The sequence below is a fragment of the Lutzomyia longipalpis genome, chromosome 3, assembly GCF_024334085.1.
Source record: "Lutzomyia longipalpis isolate SR_M1_2022 chromosome 3, ASM2433408v1".
Taxonomy (NCBI): Eukaryota; Metazoa; Arthropoda; class Insecta; order Diptera; family Psychodidae; genus Lutzomyia; species Lutzomyia longipalpis.
This window is the reverse complement of record NC_074709.1, coordinates 12967471-12987321: the sequence shown is the minus strand read 5'-3', so window position 1 is coordinate 12987321 and position 19851 is coordinate 12967471. Positions and strand designations below refer to the sequence as shown.

The 19851-nt window shown below is 34.7% G+C and overlaps 3 protein-coding genes and 1 long non-coding RNA gene across 5 annotated transcripts in view; 1 reads left to right on the top strand and 3 right to left on the bottom strand.

The window, feature by feature from the left end:
- LOC129793263 (uncharacterized) overlaps positions 1–4455 on the bottom strand; it is a 70694-nt gene extending 66239 nt beyond the window's left edge. Inside the window, exon 1 of the long non-coding RNA XR_008750892.1 lies at positions 3731–4455. This is a non-coding gene — a long non-coding RNA (uncharacterized LOC129793263). The remainder of the gene's footprint in view (positions 1–3730) is intronic.
- LOC129793226 (anamorsin homolog) lies at positions 1250–2475 on the bottom strand. Its single transcript, XM_055833054.1, has 2 exons — positions 1915–2475; positions 1250–1837 (listed from the first exon to the last, which is right to left on the bottom strand). Exons 1-2 carry the CDS (start codon positions 2267–2269, stop codon positions 1422–1424), a joined length of 771 nt encoding a protein of 256 aa, XP_055689029.1. The 5' UTR covers positions 2270–2475; the 3' UTR covers positions 1250–1421.
- Positions 2477–6842, top strand: LOC129793243 (peroxisomal membrane protein 2). The gene is made up of 3 exons (XM_055833070.1): positions 2477–2987; positions 3057–3152; positions 5875–6842. Exons 1-3 carry the CDS (start codon positions 2899–2901, stop codon positions 6245–6247), a joined length of 558 nt encoding a protein of 185 aa, XP_055689045.1. The 5' UTR covers positions 2477–2898; the 3' UTR covers positions 6248–6842.
- Positions 5874–19398, bottom strand: LOC129793161 (serine/arginine repetitive matrix protein 2). Of its 2 annotated transcripts, none has more exons than XM_055832908.1 (9): positions 18784–19398; positions 18607–18708; positions 14799–15080; positions 14622–14684; positions 13414–13546; positions 11973–12025; positions 10025–11905; positions 8736–8954; positions 5874–7978 (listed from the first exon to the last, which is right to left on the bottom strand). In XM_055832908.1, exons 1-9 carry the CDS (start codon positions 19029–19031, stop codon positions 7852–7854), a joined length of 3108 nt encoding a protein of 1035 aa, XP_055688883.1. In that variant the 5' UTR covers positions 19032–19398; the 3' UTR covers positions 5874–7851. The 2 variants fall into 2 exon arrangements, with proteins under 2 accessions (XP_055688883.1, XP_055688884.1); XM_055832909.1 differs by lacking the exon at positions 5874–7978 and adding an exon at positions 8292–8618.
- Between the last annotated feature and the right edge of the window lie 453 nt (positions 19399–19851).

Sequence of the window (19851 nt, the reverse complement as noted above, 5' to 3'; positions counted from 1 at the left end):
GGCGTCCTACAAAGTAACAAAGGGCGATCAATTTGTATCGAATGTTTAGCGCAATTTTGATAAAATTCGATTCAATCATTTCTTTATTAAATTTCAAAGTCTTTGATGGGTTTAGGAAGAGTTTTTTAAAGATTCATTATGCTAAAAACTAAGGAAAATCATTTAAAAAATATTTTGGCGCTACGTTCCATATAGGAACAGGGCCGGCCGCCCTATATGATGTTGTTGTTCTCCTTGCGGAGAAGTAGTGGGCGGCCTTGCTAGATACTACCACGTGTGGGCCATTTTACGGATAGGAGTGTATCAATCTCCTGATCCAACCGGTCAACGTCATCTAATTGCACGTTGGCGGATGGGGTGCGTTTGCCGGGTTCTGTATTCGAACCGGCGACCTTTGGATGCGCACTCAAGCGCTCTATCAAGCGGTGTAAAAATGTTTTAATTTGAACCGATTTACTTTATTTTCTTTGCTCTAAAAATGATTGTATTGTCGTCAATGCAAAAATTCAAAAGAAATTAAAAAGATGATTAATCATGGCAATTGTGGTAATCCATAAATCTTCTTGATAATCTTCAAAGAAAATCATGAAAAATTCAAGATGGAAGTGCAGTAAAATCTTTTAGGTTAGCGTTCTTTTGTATTGCTGTTGTGAAGCTAAAGAAATAACTTTCTAAATTTAATAAAATGACAAAACTACTCAGAATTGAATCAAAAATTGGAGTTTTTGTAACTTATTCAGATCCAACAGTTTAAATTAATGGTTCTCACGCATCTAGTAGACATTATTTATGGCTGCTAGGATATGCATATTTTGAGGTTAGCGTCCTTTTAAAATGTCGTTATAAGATTTCAAAAAGGGTTTGCGTGTTTTCATAATTCTTAATTTACTGTCAATTATATCCTGAATTATCTATCTCCTTAATTTCAATTTAATGAAGTTAAATTGAAGAATTTAGAGAATTTTTACTGAAAATTACACTCTGTGCAACTGACATTAAAAAAATAAACTGAAAACGAAAAAAAATGTAGAATTTCAATTTGATTTCTATTTTATTCAATAACTATCATTCTTTGGAAATAAATTTTCTCAAAGAAACTTACAAAGCATTAAAATATGTTCCTAAAATAAACCACAAACGTGCTTGAGAGAGCAACTCGTTTGAATTATTTATTAGCCCCCTTTTGGGTGAATTCCAGCCAGGATTACGCTCAATTGCTAAAAGTTCATGGAGAGAAAAACAAGAATGATAAATTGTCCGATAAGATATTGATTTATTTTTTTTCTTTTTTCACATTGAAATTACATTTAGCAAAGGAATATTTGTTATTTTATCGTCTACTGCATTACACCTGAATATTTTGCCTGATTATCCTGGGTTTTTTTTAGCCTTGTGTTGTTGACGTTGTTGAGCAAATATTTTTATGTGGACATGAGTTGATCAGTGGCAATTTGAATCTTCTCGCCTGGCTTGAAGGCAGGCATACCCAGGTAGGGGCATGAAGCACAGCGAAAAGCATCGCCGAGGTAGCAGCTGCCACATGAGGATTTGGGAGCAGCTGCTGCTGCGTTGTCCTTTTGTTGTCCACTCAGCTCCTCGGCAAGACCACATGTGCAGTCTTTGCAGGCCTTTCGCTTTCCTGTGGTACCACAGACACGCAGAGATGCCTCATCGGGTTTCTTCTTGTCGCTCTCATCCAGCAAATCATCCTCATTGATTACCTCGTCGTCGTCCTCGTCATCATCGAGCTTCCAAACGGCTGCTTGTGGTTTCTTCTGGGCAAATGACAGCTTCACCGATGACCCGACTTCGTAGTTTGGTTTCTCAGCCACAAAAACTACCCGTCATTGGAAGAAAATCATCAATTTATCCGCGGAAGTTCTAGAAAATTCTCTATAACTATGCACAACTCACCATTACTCGACTTTTTCTTCACATTGACATATCCAGCTTCCTTGAGTTGGGACTCAAAGCTCTCCAGGAGGGATTCATCGCTGCGCAGGAAGACAAAGACAACGGGCTTTTGGGGCTTCACGAGATTCAGGAATAATTTTAACTTTTCCGGAGTTGTGCTATTGCTGGAACAGTGTGAGATGACAATGTCAAAGGTGGAATTTGTGTACGTTGAGTCCTCGATGCGATCTGAATTCTCCACACTCACGACCACATCCTTCAGGGAACGAATCTCACTGACAGCCTTCTCCAGACCAGACTGAACTTTGGAAATCCAAACGTAAAGGACGTGATTTCCTGGCTTTACGTACTCCATCGTTTCCTCCAGGTAAGTTTTCTGCTTTTTCCTTGGATTGCTTCAACGGGATTCAATGCAAAAGGATTCTTTGATGTATTAAAAAGAATTTTTCGTGATGAAAATGGGCGAAAATTCCTCGAAAATGTGTTAAAATCCTCTGAGAAAAAAAGTCTTAAGAAAATCTCTCTTTGTTGACTAAATTTTGACAGCTCAGCCAAGAGCAGGTGTCAAATTTTCCCCTTTACAGGGAAGCAGCGCCCTCACCGTTCATTAGGCACAACTGTGATTTGTAAACATTCCTTGAGAAAAAATTTACAAATTTCGCAATTTTTCTCACAAAATCTCCCCCAATTTCTCTTCCATTTCTCATATACAGTGAAAAATAAAATACCTACATTAAATACGAATTAAAATAGAAACTCAAAGACGCAGAAAAAACCGGAAGTTGTGAAGAAATCGCAAGAATTGGCAAAGAATCGCATTCGCTTTCTTTCAACCTTTGACCTCGCGAGTACTCGAAAGATTAAGGCCAAAGACGGCAATCAAGTCTTATCTGGCTTTTTTTTTGTACCTGTTGGAGCTGTAAATTAATACATAATTTGCTTAACGTTGTGCAATAAAAAAGGAAAGAAAAAATCGTGCGGAAAATGTCCCTGTCAAAGCCAATTTTCAATTTAATCGGAACATATTTTGAACAATTGTTCAATCACCCCATCAGGACAAAATCGCTAACAAGGTGAGTCTCCCAGTTTCTCTTCCCCGCGCGGGAGCTTAATTTGCTAATCTGCTTTGGGCGTCTTTTCAGCTGTGTCATCGCCACTACGGGCAATATTGTGTCGCAGAAGATTTCCGGGAGTAACAGCATTAATCCACACAGTGTCTTTGCCTACGGACTTTTTGGGTAAGATCAGGAAGAGATTTTTCAGCAGGGCTTTCATTTCGTCAATCTCTTGAAGTCAATAGCGCCCCAGAGCCATTGAGAAAATTATCACAGCCAGTATCTTGAGAGATACGATTCTGGGCGAGTGAAGAGAGTATAAAATTCATTATTATTCTTCTTTATAGCTCTTTGAGGAAAACACGTAATTTGCGTGAAAAGCTTTGAGGAAGTGTGATTTAATTTAGCTGGATCCTTAAGTAAATAAACCAAAAAATTCGTTTTTTTATATAAAATTGATCAGCAAAATATTCTATTTTGATGATTTTGATCAAAATGAGCAAATGGGGAGATTTTCCAATTTTGAACATAAAATCTGCCTTTTGGCCGGGAAAAATGAGAAAATTCTTTATAGAAGTTAAAGTCAATTGCCTCCTGGAAAATCTATTTATTTTAAAGACTTACTGTGAATTAACATTAATTATCAGTCATCAAATGGAGTGACTATGCATGATTCTGTCTACAAACTTTTAATGACCTTATTGCAATTAAAACGCAGCTAAAACTTTATTTCCGACAATAAAAACTCTTTACTCGGATACTTTTTTAGCTGTGTTTCTTTCAGACACAGCTTTTGTGTACCGAGCAAAATCGAAAGTCGTCAGATCGGGCTCAAACTTGGGATGAGCACGAATTAGGGTCCCCACATTCCAAAAAAAACGTATGCGCCAAAAAAATTTTTTGTCCGGCCGGCCGTCCGCCGTGGTTCAACCTTAAATTGCAAGAGAACGGTAATAGATAGAGACTTGCGGTAAACGGCAAAGTTTAAAAGTCGACTGGAAGACGTCCGATTATGACGTCAAATTTTACCCCCCACCCCCCCGTCCGCCATTTTGAATAACCTCAAAATTTTGTTTTCGCTATATCTCAGCCCCTATTATAGGTAGAGGTCTGAAATTTTGATATGTTGTAGGGGCCATCAAGAGCTTTCCAACGATACCTCATTTTCGAAAATCGGTCAAGCCGTTTAGTCAATATGGCCGCCACAATTTTTCATCGAAAATCGACCATAACTCGAAAACGGCTTGACCGATTTTGATCAACCCGGGGTCAAATGAAAGATCTCAAAAAACCCTACAACTCTCTAGAACATCCGAAGTTTCAAAAGTGACCGCTAGGGGGCCAAAAATCAAAAACAAAATTTTCGATTAGTTTTCGATGAATATCTCGAAAACGACGACATAAATTTTTTTCATTTTTTCATATGTTGTAGCTGACCATATTATCTAGCTTCATGCCAAAAATGAAGAAAATCTATGGATCCGTTCTCGAGATATAGACTTCCAAAGATGGCATGTCATATCTCGGGTTCTACAAGTCCGATCTTGATCAACTCAAGCGCAAATGAAAGGTTTCGAGAAACCCTACAAATGTCTAGAACATTGCAACTTCGAGAAATGACCGCAAGAGGCGCTAAAGTCAAAAACAAAGTTTTCGAAAATTTCGAACTCGAATTTTTCGAAAATGGCGACATAAATTTTTTTCAGTTTTCGATATGTTATAGCTGACTTCGAGACCTTTAAAACAAAAAAAAATTATGAAAATCTATGGATCCGTTCTCGAGATATAGCCTTCTAAAGATTTCTTAGGGTATGACTTTTCTACTTTTCCCGACTTTGCGCGTATTTAAATTAATTTGCGTTCTAGTTTGCTCACACAAAATTGGTACACTGAAAGAAACACAGCTCCCGTAAGCTTGGTCAGCTTACCAGTACATTTTATTTATTTATTTGAGAGTTTTAATAATTCTTGAAATTCTTTTTTATTACATTTTCTAAAACTCTTCGATTAAAATTTTTATACAATTTCTTTTTAATTTAAAATTTATTTAAATAATTTTTTCTGCTTTATTTGTTTTTGTCAAGAAATATTTAAACAATTCCGTCACGATTGTTTCTTGTATCTTGAATTGTATGAAACATTTGCCCTAATGATTCATCAATGTCTCATATGACAAATCTTTGTTTTACAGAATTTTCCAAGTTAGACGAACAACTAACCCTTTTGCGTTCAAAGAAAATGAGGAAACAAAAATTTAATCAAGGAATTTATGAAAAACGCATTCTTCTACATAAAACTAACTTAAATATTTTCAATTAAAAAAAAAAAACGTTTCACGTTTGTATCAGCGTTTGATCTAATGTACGGGAAAGAGTTAAGACTTGCTCAGAATTAAAGATTTTCACATTTTTCCCAAAAAAAATTTTTTTGTTATAAATTCAGGATTTAATTAAATTTTTAACATTATTAATAATTTCACGTAGCGTTTATTTTGTATTTTCCCATTTTGTTTTTTAATAGGATTTTCCCAAAAAAAGTATACCTGATGATGAAGGGAATAATAGCTTTCGAAACGTCACAGTCAAGTTTAAAAAAAAATCCTATCAAAGTTGCTAATCTGAATGAAGGAAAATGATTTTTCCTCACTTTAGGTGGAATACCAATTAGGCTCATAAAATAGAAATATGGAAAATAAAGTCTTATCAAGCTGAAATTGGAGCTTATTGTGCTTCCCGTATCAGCTATTTGATAGCTTTTCACATAAACATTGCGGAGGGTCACTTCTACACAACAATAATTTCTTTTTTTTTTTTATCTGAATAATTTCCATTTTAATGTAATTTTTTTTAAAGCTGCAGCAATATTTAAAAAAAAATTTGAAAAAAAAACATTTTCTGTTGAATAGATTAATTTTTGGCGGGACCATTCCTCACTACTTTTACGCCTTCATCGAACGAATCTTCTCGGATGAAGTGAAATTCCGCAAATTCTACCAATTCCTACTGGAACGTCTCACCTTCACGCCAGTCTTTCAGCTGTGCTCCCTGTACTTCCTCTCGCGCTTTGAGGGGAATAACCATCAGGTGGCCTTTGCAAATCTCTACAAACTCTACTGGCCCATTCTTCAGGCAAACTGGAAGTATTTGTCCCTTTTTACCTTCATGAACATCACATTCCTGCCGCCAATTCTGCGTGTCTTCACGGCCAACCTCATTGGATTCTTCTGGATTATCTTTCTGGCCAACAAGAGGCGTCAAGCGGCCAAGAAGACTGAATAATTTGCAAAACAATCTTTCTTCAATCACAAATGTGGCATTTTATTAGGGTTCTTTTTTCCATTAATTCATGATTTTTTTTCTTTTTAATGCTTTAAAGAGGATTTTTGCAACTCTTTTTTTTGTTAGGAGCATTCTATGGTGGATGTGGGGAATTATTATTTTTTTCTTTTGATAAATATAGTTTGTTTTGCGTTCCAAAATATCATGCCTTTGGGAATATAAATAGGTTTTTTTTTTACTAATATAAATAGGATTTCAAAATAAATAAATAGAGCATTTCAGGGAGTGGGGGGAGAGGTTGACACTTGAAGTGTGCGCATAAAAAGGAAAGAAAAAATTGCACGAAAAAATCAAGCACTTAAAATTACAGAGATTATTCGACTTTCTTTTAGTGACTAGATTGGACTAAAAATGGGAAAGAAAGAAAACATTTAAAGGAATGTTTAGGATTCACAAAAGGATTTTTATGCGTCTGTTGTAATTTTTTTTGAACAAATATTTTAGGACAAATTTTGTGAAAAAAGTTGATATTTTTGATAATAAATAATATTAAATATTGTAAAAGGGAAACAATAAAATATATTTCTTGTACTAATTTTGAGGTTTTTGTCTGAGACAATATTATCTTCCAAATTCTTCGTTGTTGGAAAAAAACTCCTGCAGAAATTAAAATTTTTTCCAAAGTTTTCGGCCCTGCTCAAAGTTTTCATCATTAGATACATAAAGAACCCGGAAGAATGTTAACCAAGGACGTCGAGAAAATCAATAATTTTTTCAAAGTTCTTTCTCATTTCCCAGTGTCAAAAAATTAAAAAAAAAAAACAATTCAAAACTGTTTTACAGTGAAGCCACACCTTCAAATTGAATTTGTTTAACCATTAGATGATTTTACTGGCCACCATGGCCAATTCGATTTTTTAAATAGTCAAATAATAAAATTTAGTTAAATTACTTCAAGTCCGTTGTAATAAAAACATTTTTTAAAGAGAAAATTAAAGACAAAGTTTGAAGTTAAAAATTTTGAATTCTTTAAGGGTTAGAAACGTATCAAGACTAAATTATATCAGATTGAAATATAAATGAATAAGAAGAAGAATATATTTGGGAGAAAAGATTGTTAATTGGCTAATAAATTCTTGCGAAGCGTTCTCATTGGCCCATTCGTATTACGTCATGACTCAGTTGAGCCTCGTAAGCGAAAGTTAACCAATGAAAACACACTGGCCGAATTGATTAACCAATAGGAGCTTCTTCTTCAAATTAAGTTTCTTCTTATTCATTCACATTTCACATTTTCATATTCTAAGGCGGAGCTTCAGTGTAAAATAATTTTAAAGAGTTAATATATATTTTTGGTTTAAATTGAAAAATAAAAATTCAGCCAAAAAAAAAACAATTTTTGTGAATCCTGGTGGGGGGAATGCTTTAGGACATAGAGGATTTCTTTCTTTCTTTTTTGTGTTAAATATTATAAAGTGAAAACTTTCACTTCTTTTATGATTTTCATTTTGTTAATAATTTTAACATTCAATCCTAAACACAGTTAAATTGCTGATTGCTGTTAGTTGCGCCATTTTCTTTTGTGGGTTAGTAGTAAAGACTTATTAGTGTGGCGACGCGGATCGACTTTTACTCCTGGAGCCATTGCGACTGAACGGAGTACTGTAGCTACTTCCGCTCGATGGGCTCGACGGTGTTGGTCGATGGTATGGAATTGGCCGTTTCCTTGCGCTGCATTTTGTGAGTGTTTTTGTTATTTTGTGGTTAATTGGATATACAACATTTTTGGGTTAATTATCTCACAACACAGAATTAAATTCTTTCACTGCATGCAAACTAAAAAAAACCTTTAATAACACACAAAATTCTACCGGGGAAGGACACCAAAAAGGACACGAAAGTTGCAGAAAAGAAATTCTCTAAAAGCTCTGGAAATTAAAATAAATATTTCTCATTCAAATGAAGCTTTTGCCTGTTTTCCTTCCACCGAAAGAAAACAACAAAAAATCACCATTCAACTAAAATAAATAAAAATCAAATAAAATAAAATCAAAGGATAAATTGTAAGAGAATCTTACATTTTAATGCATCATTAATCATCTCACTCATTCCAAACTTCGATCTCTACGTACAGTTGTCTTGAACATGAAAAAAATGTTGGGTGTTTGTGAAGCAAATTTAAAACCAAAGAAAAAAAACTTAATGATCGGCTTTTAAAATAAGGATTAAAGGTGTGTCACAAAAAAATCAATTTTTTTTCTTCTTTTGCTTCCATGAATTCCGTGAAAGTCATGAAAAAAAAATAAAAATCTCGCCAATTTTATAAGAAACACATCAATCACTTTATCGGCGATAATAGGATCTCTCTTTACTAGAAAATAAAAAAAAGAAAGAAAATATAAATAAAAAATAAAATTCATCGTGCATTCTAGCGAATTTTGGAAAAGGAAGTCCAAAAAAAAAGGAGTGAGGATCGCGTCAATCTTACCTCGTGATCCTGCGCCGATCGAGAAAACTCGGTGATCCACGACGTCGGGGAATTGATGGTGATCGTGAACGTTCAGTTGAGTGCGATCGTGATCGCCGGGAGCTGGCCGAGGAGCTCCGGGAGCTACTGCTGCGACTCCCAGAGCGACTAGAGCGCGATGAACGGCTCGACGCTGAGCTTCCGCTGCTTGAGCCACTTGATGATGACGAATAGCGGGATCTAAATAGAAGGATTTTATTTTATTTTTAATTAAATTTGATTTTTTTCTGCAATTTATTAAAAAAATAATTCAACTTATGTTGAAAAATAATTTGTAAAGTTTTGCTAAAAGTTTGCTAAAATTTTTGTCATTTTCTCTTGAATTCATTTAACAAATTAATTGTTTTAAACACACGCAATTTTCTTATTATTTTGCCCAAACTTTGCAAAATCCGTTTCTATAGTCCGATTGGAATTTTTTTTGAACTCAAAACTAATTTTGAATAATTTTTTTCTGCAAACTTTTCATTCTCGAGATATTCAATTTCCGGATTAAAATTCCCATTTTAACCTCTAACAGATGTCCTGGAAATAATTCTGTCAAACTTGTGGCATATTCATAGACTTTAATTTATGCTTAATAAGATTTTAGCCTTATAACACTCATAAATGCTTACGAATTTTCACAATTTGACTTCCGGAATTTACTAGGTATTTAAGCTTCCGAAACAAAGTATGTAAATATCTCAAAAGAGTAAAGAAGTTACATAAATTACAGAAAAAATCATATTTAGTAGAAGATAATCCCTTTTCTGCAAATTGAATAGCAATTTAGGATAACTAGAGTAGCATAGAAGTCCCACCAGGACAGAATTACACAAGAAACTTGTCCAAAAAAAATTAGAAAAAAGAGGCCATTTTGTTTTCTTTGAAAACTAAGAATTCGTCTCTAAATAGTTAAAAATGTTTGTAGAATATAAAAAATTAAGAAAAGTCTAGCAAATCCTAACCCATTTCTCTTCTTTTCCAAAAAATTATCCAGATTCGGAAGAAAGATTTCAAGATCTTGATGGAATATTTTTTTTTTCCAAATAGAATTTCAAGATTAAAAATTTAACAAATTGACTTTATAGAATCAAGATAAAACATGTTAATTTTAATAGAAGAACTCATTATTACTTTCCGGAAACTCAAGAAACTTTTGTCCTTTCACAAAGACAAAAAATCCTTTAGCAACCTTCAACAAATAACTTTTCTTTTTCACTTTTAAAATAAAACGAAGAAATAATGAAAAAATGTGGCTAACTCACCTCTTGGATGATCTAGAACGGCTCCTTGATTTTCTAACTTGCTCCGGACGTTCACTCCCGGATGTTGAATCAACTTTGGGCTTAGGTGATGATGACACCTTTGCCGGAATTGGGCTATTCTTCCGCACTGGTGGTGCCTGTTGCTGTGCCACCGGCGCTGGTTCAACTTTCTCCTCGGGCTTCCTTTTGGGTGACGATGCACGATCATTTATCTTGAATGGCGCAATGACAATCTTGGCTTTCTCCACCTTTTGCTCCACCACCTTTCGTGGCTCATCATCCTCGGAGCTGGATGAGGAGGATGACGATGAGGACGATGTGGTGGACGATGATGATGATCGTTGCTCAAATTCCACCAATTTCGTCCCACTTGTCGCTGCAATTGATGGCTGTGGCTCAACAAGGGGTACATTGATGGGGATACGCGATGTTTGTGTTGCATTTGTCGTTTCCGACGTTGTACGTTTCTTCTCAATTGTCTCCTTTGCCTTTGCCGCTAAGCCACTCTTGAGGGCAATCAGCATGTCCAAGTCTTTCGGTTCCAAATCCATTTTCTTCATAAAAAGCTCCGCTTCGGGATAATCACGTGACCCACGTGCCTCCTCTGTGCTATCAGCACTCTCATCGCGTTCCGTTAGGAGTGTCTGTACCTTCACTACCGGTTTATTCGGCATGCGTTTGCGTTCGCGTGATCGTGAACGTGTCTCCTTGCTGACGGTGGTGGCTTTCTCAATTGACGGTGTTCTTCCGCGACTTGATTTCTTCCCCACAGGTGATCGGGATTCTTTATTCCTTCGCTGCTGCTGCTCCTGAGCCTTCTTCTCGTCTGCCTTTCGTTGTAGAATATCCTTGTACCGTTCAGGATTGCGTCGTGCCGGTGAGTAACTCAGTGCTGATGAACCACTCGATGGTGATCGTGATCGCCGTGCTGGTGACTTAGATCCCCGCCTGTCTCCACGAGCATTTGTTCTTGCCTTCGATGTTGAGGCTTTCGCGTCGAAACGTGTATCGTCAGCTTGTCGATCATTTCGCTTGGGTGATGGTGATCTTGTTCGTCTACGATCATTGCGATCTGTGCGATCTCGACGATGATATTCCGGTGATGGAGATCGTCGTTTTTTCTCATTCGACGTGCGGGTTATTTTACGTGCAGGAGAACTACTGCCACGAGAGTCTTGCTTGCGTTTGGACACTTTGGGACTCGGTGTCCGATTTCGGCGATCACGTCGTGGTGATCGCGATACATCACGCCCAACAGAACGACGTTTTCCTCGTACTGGAGATGCCGAACGATTCTTCTGGGGAGTCTTTGAACGCTTCTTCTGCTGGGGAGTCCTCGATCTATTCCTCTGCGGAGTCCTGGAGCGATTTTTCTGCGGAGTCCTCGAGCGATTTCCTTGAGGTGTTCGTGATCGATACCTCTGTGGTGATCGCGATCGATTCTTCTGCACCGATCGTGATCGTTTTCTCTGGGACGATCGCTCTCTACGCTGCTGAGATCGTGATCTTGACACCTTACGCGGCACATCCTTCACCGGTGTCACACTTCTACGGCGACTCTTATTGCCCTTCTTCCTCCCATCCTCAGATACGGATCGCTGACGGCGATCTCGTGATGGTGGTGTTGATGATTTCTGATCATATTTTGAGCGTTTTGGTGTTGCGCTCTTCTGCCTCGATCGACGAGAACTTCCCCGTCGTGGAGACTTTTTCTTCTCCTTCGAACGCGATCGCGGTGATTTTCCACGGCGATCGTATGATTCACGATCCCTTCGACGACTCTCACGTTTCTCCCGGCGATCACCCTTCTTCTCATCCATCTCCTCACGTCGGCGTTTGTCATGATTCCTCGATGAGTGCTTCTTACTGACTTCCGGAGAACTAAACATCAATACCAAAAATAAATTTAATTTTCATTCAATTTCCTTTGAAAAAAAAAATTATTTACCTATCTCTAGAATCCTCAGAATCTGATCGTTTCTTCTTCTTTGATTTCTTCTTCTGTGAAAAAGAGAAAAAAAGAAAATTTTCTTTAGTAAAGATTGAAATTTAAAGGAAATAAATAAAGTGAGATTCAAACTGAAAAACAATTCACAGAAAAAATGAAATCAGCATCAATTCTTTACGCAATGATGTTTCAGCAGCTTTTTCTTTTAATTTAAAAAAAAAATGGAAATACAATAAATAAAAAGAAGCAATGAATTTGCCATTAAAAAATCCACCTAAAGTGAAATGCTTTTGGTGTTAAAATTCACTTTTTTTTTAATCATAAAAATAATTTATCAACAATTACGACTAAATTTTGCATTAAAATCTATGAAAGAACGTTTTGAGGATGTTAATCACAATCACATATATATATATAAATAGGAGACATAAAGAGATAAAATAAGAAGGCACAGGTAGTACAGATAAAAGTATTTTTTCTTTAAAAAAAAATAATTCAAAGAAAAAAATTCGTAGACGTTGTTTTTGAAAGATAAAAAGGATTACAAAGTGATATTTCTTATATACTTATTCTTTTCACTTTTTTCATAATTTTTTTTTGGTATTCAAACGCGCACGAGAATTTTTTTTATTATCAAAATACTTACAGCAACTTATTAAGGATCTGCCTTGAGAGCTATCCTATTTAATGAAGCAATCAGAGTCAAACAAAACAATAATTGTTCACATTTTTAGTCTTTTTTGTCGTTTCCTGTGAGTTTTTTTTAGAAAAATTCTTTTTTTTTTTAAATAAAATTGAAAAAATAAAAAATAAAAATAAATACTTGAGCAATGAAACCTAAATTATTTTTTTTATTTTCCTTTTCTTTTAATAAAGAAAATCTTTATGCCATGTAATTGAAAAAAATGAAGCCTTTGAAGCAATTTTTTTTTAATTCTAATTTACCTGAAGATTTTCTGATTTTCCCCAAAGCAGAGGAAATTCATTGAATTTTATTGATTTATTGCGTCACAATCATACATTTAAATAAGGAGAAATAATGTATCTCACTCACTCCATACGCACAGTAAACAATGAATTACAGAAAAGAAAAGAATGTAAGATGAATGGAAAATAAAGGAGTGAAGAAATATATTTGATTGAAAAAATAGAATGGAAATGTTCATTTTGGATTAACAAATTTTCTCTTAAAAAATACTTTTTAAATTAATTATTTAGTAATTAATAACCAGCGAAGGATTTCTACAAGTTTTTTTTTACTTATGTACACATTTCGAAGATTTTAATTTAAGAGAAAAAAATTCAACATAGTTCTTGCTGTTTTGATGTTCTTCTTCGTTTCATCAAGAATAAAATGAAAGAAAAACTCAAAAAATCAACCCGAATATTTCGCAGAAAGAGAATAAAAAAATTAATCTCTTTCCATTCACTACAAAATCACCTTTTCTTTCTTTGAAGATCTCTTCCTTTTGCGATCATCCTCGCTGTCTGAATCATCCGAATCCGATGCACTATCCGATGAATCCGTTGGTGTTTCAACTCTTGTTTTCTTTGAGCTTTTCTTCTTTTTAGATCTACGTGAAAGAAGGTAAATTTGTTAGAAAACAAAATAATCTAGAAAAAGAATTTTTAAAAAAGAAATCGAATTATAGGAATTTAAATGCTTGGAAAAATTAAACAATAATATAAATCTCATTGTTATCATATTCCTTTGTAAATATATACTTAATTTCAAACTATATATTAATATTTATACTTAAACACGATCTCTCATATAAATATTTCACAGACACAAAATTAAGAAAATAAATAAATTAAATACAGGAAAATTCAGGGAAATTATACTTTTAAAAATAAAATAAAACATTAAACAATGTTTTCCTTTGAAAAATAAACCTAATAAGAAAAAAGGATCACACGGGATATTTTTTTTTTAATAAAATTTCATCTTCATTTTTTTATTACATTGTTTTTCCATACAATTTTATTTATTTTTTTATTTTTACCTTCATTACGTTTTCATCAATAATGGTCTGTCTTTAGAAAAAATAGAGATTTTCGTGAATAAAATTGAAAAAAATGTTGAAAAAAGGTTTTATTTTTTTTGGTTTGTTAAATTTTTCAATCAATTTGGATTAAATTAATTAAATTTTCACGCTTGCAACAAAAATAATTTTTGCTTCGTTAACAACAAAAAAATCACAAAAAAATTAAAAACGAAACACACAAAAAATTACATTTTATTTTAACTCTTTTTAGAAATTTTGAGGATTTGATAGAAATAAACAAATAATAATTAATATAAATCGCATGCCAAAAATTTAATATTTAAACTAAAATATTTGTTTTTTTTATAATTAAGTTGGTAGTAATCGCTTTGATTTAATTTTTCTTTTCTAAATCAAATTAAAACTTTAACAAAATAGTTTAAAAAATACTTACCTATATAATATAGTAAAAGTAATTAATTTTATTAGAACTATCGTTATTTTTATTATTTTTCTCAATTCTCAATCGTTAGCCTTTCCACCTCTTAACAAAATTAAAAATTTGGCATTGAAAGTCAAAGAAAAGAATCTTTTCGTGCTTTCAAACTTCACAAAGAAAAAAAAAACAACAGAAAATAACTTTTATTTGCAAAGTACTTACTTATCCTTTTTCTTCTTGGACTTTTTTGACTTCTTCTCCTTCCTCCTCTCTGGACTTGAAGACCTGATAATTGTGTGATAAAAAATCAAACCAATTGATAGAATGAAAAATTCTTTTTTCTCTTTTTTTTTACTTTAAATAAATTTCCAAAAAAAAGAGGAGAAAATGCAAACTCACAAATCGCGGGATTTCTTCTTCTTTTTCTTCTTTTCCTTGGGTTCCTCTCGCTCGGGCGACGGAGTCTTCACAAGTGCGTACCTCTTATTCCTTAGACGATCAACCTGCTTTTGTGCCAGCAACTCCGCTTGGAGTGCAACACTCTTTGCCAAATCCTCCTTAGCTCGTCTTTCTGGATCCAAACTCGTACCTTCCATAAAGTATTCAGAAATCCCAAAAGCTTCTCGCAATTTTGCATTTTTCTCCTGCTGCGCTGCAGCTATTTGATGAGTCTCGCGGACTCTGAAAAACAAATTAGAGGAATTTTTTTTTCTAATCTCTTTAGCTTAAAAATTCCTTGAGGTAGCACCATTAAATGTTTTGTAAGAAATGCTTTTTTATGCCAAAGAAGTACGTTTCTAATTTTAGAAAATAATGTGCATGTCTTGAGTATATCAATTTAAATGACATCCTGAATCTAAATTAAATGTCTAAAGCTAGCATAAAACCTCTCACAGTCTCGAGGTTAAATCAAGAAGAAAGTTAAATTAATTTAACGAAACGATATACGATTAAAGGCGTAACTTTAACGCCCACGTTAGACCAATTTAGATAAGACTGATCACCATTAACAGCTGACCCTTAGCCGATTTCTTTTTACAGGAGATATTAGTTAATGAAGAATTTTAACGATGCTTCTAAAATGATTTTTCAACTAGGAAGATTTTTTACTGATAATGGCTGAAGAAACTTTAAATCGAAACGTCGCTGAAAGAACTAAGACGATCGTTCTTTAATGATTATTTCTGAACAAAAACTGAATTTTTTTACAAACTAACTTTTAATGCTATTTTCTAATTGATTATTAAGCAATAAAGTTCTTTAACGGGCTATTAGCGGCTGATGTTTTCACGTAATTTTTTTCAAAGGAAATATTTAGTAGGTAACGGATTAGTAATACTAACGAAATTTTAACGAATTGCGTTTTATAGTGAATTAAAATTCGCAGATATTATTCATTAATGGATTTTAACAGCTAAAATTTGCTTACAAATTTTAACGATTATCGTTTTTTAACGGATTTTTTATCGGGTATCGTTTACTTACTATTTCTTTTTTGTCACTTATCTAAAGGATTTAATCAATTAAAGTTTCCAAAAAGAAGTTTTTAGGGCGCGTGGGGCGCCGTTGCCTGTTTAAACGGCTTAACTTACAAAATTTATTTTCAATTGACTACGTTTGCTAACGGATTTTAAACGATTAATGTCTTAACGAATCTTTACAGATACTCCAATTGATAGATTGGGAAACTCAACAAATTTTAACGTGTAGATTTTATAACGAATTCTTATCAATTTACGTTTACACAGACGTTTAAACAGACAAACCAATAAAATCAAAGGTCTTTTTGATAAAATGTAAATCACTTTAATGGTAAGTCCTGTATACCTAAATGTATTACGCCCATTGAATTTAGCCTTTCTGCAACGACCCATCCTTGTGGGATGTTGTGTTGCAACTGGATGAGCAAGTGCCTTCGTGTTGCACTTCTTTGCAACAGTGGGCTTCTTGAAACATGCGCAATGGCAACAACAGGATGCATTTTGAATGTTCATTCTCCTCTTCATCCTATTCTTTCGGTACTGAATCACACGACGCATCTTGCTATTCATGTACATGCTGCCCTTCTGGCCTTTTGGCCGGAAGGTAATCTTTGCATTTGGGAAGTCATGCGATACGAAGGATTTGTACGGAATTGGTGACTTGGAATCATCGCTGTCCGTTGCAGGAAAGAACTTTCGCGGTTGATGATTCTGTGATAGCAAACGATTGTCGTGTTCAAAGAAATTTTTAGATTTTTTTGCTTTTATCCTTCGAAAGGCTTTTGGAGGGAATTTGCGCTTGATCCCCTCACAGTGCTCTGTCGTTGCAATGTGGCAAGCAAGAATGCTACCATTCTCAATCGTTGCAACTGTTTCACTCCACATTTCTTTGCTATTTTCCATTTTTGCCACTGAATCCATATTTTTTTTTCTTTTTATCAAAAAGTTTATTTGGAAGACAATTGATTTATTTATTTATTTTTTTGTAAATCAATCACTTAACTTTTCTTATAAAAAACTTCACAAGTTTTTATTAAAAATATTTATTTTTATATTAATTTTATTGGAAGACAAATTGATTTTCTTTTTTATGTTGTAAATACTTTTAATTTTTTTGTTTCATGGAAAGAATATCAAAAAATCACTTGATTCATCCGTTGGATCTCAACAAGAACTGAGAATCCTTTTTTTATGGAGTAGAGACAAATCATCAATGTTGGGAAGACACAAGACCACCCCCTGGAAGACTTTTGTGATTTTCTCATAAAGTTTATTTTTGTGATTTTACATAACGTCGTCTTTCGTGCTGCTTTTTGTCCTCATTTCATCGTTAAACCTTCACCTCGACATTTTCAATCATTCACAACACACTTGATCCCCCATTTGTGGGGGGTGAGTGCCGCTGCCTTTCAGCATTTTAGGGTTTTGCGTTTGGGTCCCGCACCATGCCGAAAGGGTCGGTGAGAAAAATCAATTACGCAACCCTCCCCCGCAGCTTTTCGCACCACCTTCCCTTTTTTGCATGAAAAACACATTGAACGCACAGCTTCTCTTTCATATTGAACTTTCCATTAAATTGGGATTAGACTTTTCTTTTCCATTCTCTGGGCGTAAGAAGATCCGGTGTTAAAAGAGAAGCTTTTCCATTGATTTTCCACTCATGGCAATTGCACGGAAAAATCATAAATTTCTTCCTTTTTAACACAAACACTGAATGCACAACGAAGTATTTCAAAGAATTCTAGTTGAAGGTGTAATTAAAATGTATTGTTGGTTGTGAAATAATTTACAGGAAGACCATTATCACGGTTGAATTTTCACAAATGCACCATTTCGGGGACGCCATGGTGCTATAATTTTCTCTCTGCGTCACTCCTTTTGACTTTTAAGGATGAAGGAGATGAGGGAAATTCATGTATTCAGCATCCTCAGATGCGCAGAACATTCGTTCTGGGACGAATTGGGGAGAATTAATGCTTCAGATTGAATTATTTTATTCTAAAGAAATGAGGAAAAATCGGAAAAGGGATTAAAGAATAAAAGGACATGAAGAAGACAATAAGAAAAATTGTCGGAACGTCGCTGTATAAAAGAAAAGCTGAGTTTTCCATGATTTTTCTTCACTATTACATACCACAATCAATAAAGATATACCCTTTAATTGATTTCTTTATAAATTAGAGCCAGAAATTGCTTTTTTTTGCTTATTTCCACATTCCAGCGACGATTTGATTTATTATTTAATTTTTTTAGAGGAAGCCTAATTTTTTGATACGCAACCGACGCATCCTAAAATCTCAAGAAGATAGCGGAGCATTTCCCATTCAAAGAACTTAAAATTCTTACAAAAGAATCAACAAAGGATCAAAGAGAGTACATCCCCTATTAATTTGGGAAAATGGGCGGAAAATTCACGGATGAGCAAGGATGCTGTGCGCATCCTTCGCCATTTTGCACAACACATTGACATGCAGGAATCGATAAGCCGCAGTGTAATAAATTGGGTGGATTTTTTCATGGATTTTCTGCATCAATAAAATACTATCTCGACATGAATATCAATTGGCATGTCCCCAGACTTCCGTGAGAAGCAATTCAGCCCACTTTTTTGCACCCATTTCGTGCTTTATCGATAAATTTTCGCAATTCTTTGGAGCTTTTGATGCTTTCTCGCGGAAGGGGAATTTACACAACAGAGAGATTGAGAATAAAATTGGAGAACTTACTGAATCCGCCCAAATTCATCGCGAGGCGCATCTTCACGTCCTTGATTGAGAAGTTTCAACCGATATGCATCCACTTTGTCCATAATCTCATTCAGGGGGAATCTGTACGTCCGGAAAGGGAAAAATCTCAATTAAAAATAAAGTTTTTTTTGCTACGTGGTGGGGGGGAGTTCTTACCCTTGTTTCTCAAGAATCTCCTCAAGTTCTGCACATTTCACCTCAATTTTGCGCTTCCGCTCATGATCGAGAATCTCCTGATTGGGCCCCTTATTGGATTGCGCATCCAATTTAGCCAGATCCTCGTCTGTTTTGTACGTCACGGACGACGACTCCTTCTTTCCCGGACGCACAAATGCCCAATTCCTCTGGACGTGCCCATTTGTCCCGGAACCCCGTGGGGTTGTTAGCCCAATGCCATTGTACATTGTTTAAAACTTATCACACACACCTCTAAGCACTGATATGGAAATTTTTCATGCCAATTTTGGCTTTTTTTCTTCTCTCTCAATAACCCACCCCGTGAAACGTTTTAATGCCGGAAAAATTTTCCACCCTTTTTCTCGGGCAAAATTCACCGTGAAAAACCAGCTCCACCTCAAAAATTTCTCCTCCAAACTGATTTGTACAATCTTTTTCACAAAATAATTACAAATTAATTAAATATACCATGATAATTTAATTATTATTTAGAACGCATTTTATTTTTCACAAACTGCACCAAAAATCGTTCTAACAACCAGCACTTGATGTAAACGTAAGGATTTTGCCATACATGCTATGCACGGACGCTTGAATGATGAAACCTATCAAGTGTCGGGAATCTCGTCGGGAATTTGGAGAATTTAACCTCTAGGCCGCCAAGCGGGGTCGTTGAACGACCCCAGCCCTATATTTCGTGCTATAACTTAATAAATATAAAAGATACCATTCCCATCTTTTGGAAATAAGTTCTTTGGTTATCTGAGGAGGTTGTGTAAAAATTTCAGCTCAATCCGACCACCACAAGAAAAGTTATTAAGGAAAATGTAGAAGAAGGGAATTCAAAAATTGGTGTAACGGCCATGCTGCGGAAAATTTCTTAGAATGAAGTTAGTCACATCATAAATCATATGGTTGAAGGGGGTTGAAGGGTTGTGTTTACTTTCTCACTTTACCTTCTCAGTGTCAGAATTATCGCGAATAAGTAACATAAACAACATAAAACATAATTAGAAGCATATAAATGTGCAAAACAATAAAGAATAT